The following is a 4,075-nucleotide window of genomic DNA, read 5'->3' as shown; positions in this document are numbered from 1 at the left end:
GTGTGACCCACAGATCACACTGCCATCGATGTGTGACCCACAGATCACACTGCCATCGATGTGTGTGACCCACAGATCACACTGCCACATCAATGTGTGTGACCCATAGATCACACTGCCATCGAGGTGTGTGACCCACAAATCACACTGCCATCAATGTGTGTGACCCATAGATCACACTGCCATCGATGTGTGACCCATAGATCACACTGCCATTGATGTGTGACCCACAAATCACACTGCCATCGATATGTGTGACCCACAGATCACACTGCCATCGATGTGTGTGACCCACAGATCACACTGCCATCGAGGTGTGTGACCCATAGATCACACTGCCACCGAGGTGTGTGACCCACAGATCACACTGCCATCGATGTGTGTGACCCACAGATCACACTGCCATCAATGTGTGACCCACAGATCACACTGCCATCGATGTGTGACCCACAGATCACACTGCCATCAATATGTGTGACCCACAGATCACACTGCCATCGATGTGTGTGACCCACAGATCACACTGCTATCAATGTGTGTGACCCACAGATCGTACTGCCATCGATGTGTGTGACCCACAGATCACACTGCCATCAATGTGTGTGTCCCACAGATCCCACCAGCTCCTCTGCAAGGGGTCAGCTCTGAGGTCACTGCAAGTGGTTTTAGGACCAGGCCATCCTTCTTTTGGCGCTGACAGAGGAAAAGTCTAAATCCTCCTGTGCTGGGCTCCTCTCATTTGGAACTGTTTGTGTTTGTGTCGCTGCAGAGGAAACTTTGCATGGAGAATTTCAAAATTAATTAGGAAATGAAACCTTSCTGAACATTAACATCCAATTACTCACATCATAAATCTGTTCCAGCACCCTCTGTCATTCACAGAGAGCATTCCCTGAAGGCTGAGGGGGTTTCCTATAGGACAACCTAGTCCAGGTTACAGCCTCATTGCAGGGAGGGCTGGCTGGGCTGGAGGAGCTGGGCAGAAAGGATGGGGACACTGGGASAAGCAGGAACCCAGCAGGGTTTTACCCAAAGGATGTCCCCTCCGAGCCAGCCCCGTTCAAAGCCTTGCTCCGAGCCTGCTCTTCCCATGCCGAAGGGGAGGTCACCGGGAGTTCACCGTGGAGACACGGCTGGGGGAGAGGGAAGGGCCTTGGGAAGGATTTGCATGTGAAAGGCCCCTCGGAGCCCTATTGTTGCTCGGGGAGCSCAGAGCGGTGTGTTTGCACGGTCCTGCCTGGCAGCCCTTCCCTGTGCAGCGCTGCCCGGTGYCTTTGCTCATCCCTGGCATCACCATGAAAGTGCAGGAGCTTTCTCCTTCCAGGCTGTGCCCCCCTGCTCTACCTCCGCCCTCCTGCCAGGACCCCACAGAGCCTGAGCTCAGCCACGTGCAAAGAGGTGCTGGAGATGTTTTCCCCTCTCAGGACACAAGCACGACCTTTCCCATCCTTACCCTCCCCTCCTGTGAGCCCCGGGGTGCTGACACTCGCTCCCAACTCCCTTTAGGAAGCATTTCTACTGGCTGACTGGGACCACCACYGTGATCAGCACCTTCATGTCCTTCGTCAAGCCCACCCTCAATGCCTACGCCCTCAACTGCATCGCCCTCCACCTGCTGTACATGACCAGGAAGGAGCTCAAGAAGTAAGGAGGGGGTTCAGGGGTCACCTGCAGGTCCAGCTCTGCTCCTGTAGGGCAGTGACTGCATCCACAAGAGGGAATTGAGCCCGAGTCTTCACCAGCCACACAAACTGGGGAGGGACCAGGCAGGGCCCCAGGTACTGGGGTACAAGAAGGGCACATGGCCAGGTGGCCWTGCAGAGTGGGGACAATCCATGGGACAATCACCCCTGGAAGTTTTCAAAAATCCTGTGGAGGTGGCACTCAAGGACAGGGTTCAGTGCTGAACGGGGTGGTGATGCTGCGTTAAGAGTTGGACCTGATGATCTTAAAGGTCTTTCCAAGATTTACGATTCTATGATTCCATGATTCTCCCTCTCAGCTGCCATCTCTGCAGCTCCTTCCCCTCTGTGGGGTGTTTGGGATGTAGTGTGGGGCTGGAGAGAAAGACAGGAGGGCTTTGGCATCTCCTAACATCATCCTCACTCACAGAAAGTCAGAAACCCTCTCTCCAGAGCCACACTCCTGTAGTTCCTGTGGAATCCTGAGGAACATTCTCCAGGAGGAACTCTTTGGGGTTTGCACTGCTGCATGCTCAGGCAGGAACCCTCTTTAAAACCCCCTTTCCTCCCAACAYGATTACTCTGCTCCCTTGCAGGTGCAACGACAGGCGGGTTCAYCGGATGGCCGCGGTCATGGTGATGTGGTGGGTGCTGGCCATCACCAGCTGGATCAGTGACCGCTGGCTCTGCTGGCTCTGGCAGGCCATCAACTTCCCCTACTTCCACAGCTTCTGGTAAGGGCTCCAGGAACCCCAGTGCAAACATTTCCTGGCCTGAAAATCCACGGCAGAGAAATGACAGCTGAGATGGGATGTTCAGCTGTGTTATTTCCCCACTCTCTGTCCTTTTCCTGTCACTATTGATGCTGCTCCTCACTCAGCCCAAGCATTCAGCCCTAACTCCTGTTTAACATCCCTTTTCTCCTCTGCACCAGCTAAGTGCTGTTTTGGGAGTGAAATTGTTCCAGAAGTCCCTCCAGGTGGATCTCCCAGGGCACTGTGTGAAGTGCAGTGACCTTGGAGTTAAATTTTAAGAGCCAAAGAGAAAGGCAGGGGTTTGTTTGGACCTGACCTGCCCGAGTGGGGCTGCAAGTGCTGCACACTCAGATCCATCCTCACAAAGCACTGGGGTGGCTGGGACAGACAACTCAGCCAGGAAATAGGGTAGGGAATGGTTGGAATGAGTTCCCTACATCACCTAGCTCCTCTGTACCCAGAACTGTCYCCAGCTCAGCTCTCAGAGCTCTGCCAGGATTTCCCTGTAGGCACAAACCCTGCAGGGCCCACATTCCCTGCAGCCCTCGTGGGACCTTTGGGTGCTCCAGCCTCCCAGTGACCATGCCAGCAAGCAAAGTTACCCCCRTCCAAACCATTTTTTTATGTTTCCTCGGCAGGCACGTGCTGATTGCCATGTCCCTGCTGTACTGCCTCCCCCTGGTCATCTACTTCGACGTCAGCTACGAGATGCCCACGTTCAAGCCCAAGCTGGAATACTGGCCCAGCGACTCGTGGCCTGTGGTGGTGCCCTAYGTCACCCTGGAGGAGCCCCACAAGCAGTGCTAGAGCTGGGTGCCCTCAGGCCTGCCTRGGCCACGGGGTGTGTGATGCTCACACAGGGAATATCTCGGCTGCCTTCCTGTTCCTCGGACAGGGGCAGTGTGCCAGCGGAGGAGGCAGGGAGCAGCTGAGGCTGGGCATGAAGCAGGGTGGGAGCCCACAGGGGCCTTGCAAGGCTTTGCCCAGGCTGGTGTCCAGGGAACTGGAGATTTCCTCCAGCTGATCCCCATCAGAAGGGGAGGGACACGGTGTTGCTTCTGTGTCTTCTGGTGTTGGTCAAGCACCAGCACCCCTTGCTGACAAGGGCGCAGTGGAGAACACTGAGGCCAAACTGGTGACAGCTGGGTTTGTTGGGGCTGCTCTAATGATTATTATTAACTCTATTTATTGATGTTTGTGGTCTTGCTCAGGAGAGCTGTGCATTAAAGCTGTGGACACCTATTTGCACTGAAGGCCTTTTTATTCCCTCTGACTGCACCACATCCTCTCATCTGCCASTCTCTCCCACAGACAGGGTGRCCAAAGCTCTCTCTGACCTAGGGARAGCTGTTTTATAAGGAGAAATCCTGGGTGAGCCCAAAAGAAGCTCTGCTGGACGAGGTCCTGGGGTTCTCTGCCCCAGGCTCTTCCCTTTCCTCAGCCCCCAGTAATCTGTGTTCCTTCCCAACTCTGACAGTCCCCAAAAGCCACAAAGGTAACTTGGAGACTCCTCTGCTTTTGGGAAGGGCTGTCTGGGGGCAGGGTGAGGTGAGAAGGCAGGATGGTCCTGCTGAAGGAGGGGATTGTCCTGCTCTGCTCTGCGCTGGGGCAGCCTCACCTCGGGTGCTGGAGGCACTT

General features: G+C 55.0%; 1 protein-coding gene across 3 annotated transcripts in view; it reads left to right on the top strand.

Annotated features, from left to right (window-relative positions):
* Positions 1 to 3,677, top strand: part of ACER1 (alkaline ceramidase 1) — a 13,321-nt gene extending 9,644 nt beyond the window's left edge. For all 3 annotated transcript variants that reach the window (XM_057385800.1, XM_057385802.1, XM_057385801.1), the window contains exons 5-7: positions 1,507 to 1,644; positions 2,279 to 2,416; positions 3,076 to 3,677. In XM_057385800.1, the coding sequence (XP_057241783.1) occupies positions 1,507 to 1,644; positions 2,279 to 2,416; positions 3,076 to 3,244 (445 nt within the window). In that variant the 3' untranslated portion in view covers positions 3,245 to 3,677. The remainder of the gene's footprint in view (positions 1 to 1,506; positions 1,645 to 2,278; positions 2,417 to 3,075) is intronic.
* The last annotated feature ends 398 nt before the right edge of the window (positions 3,678 to 4,075 follow it).

The sequence above is a fragment of the Malurus melanocephalus genome, unplaced genomic scaffold (genome assembly GCF_030028575.1).
Source record: "Malurus melanocephalus ecotype Western Australia unplaced genomic scaffold, MMel_1.1 scaffold_869, whole genome shotgun sequence".
In the NCBI taxonomy this organism is placed as follows: domain Eukaryota; kingdom Metazoa; phylum Chordata; class Aves; order Passeriformes; family Maluridae; genus Malurus; species Malurus melanocephalus.
Note: the sequence above shows the minus strand (reverse complement) of the source record. Positions and strands in the feature narration are given on the sequence as shown.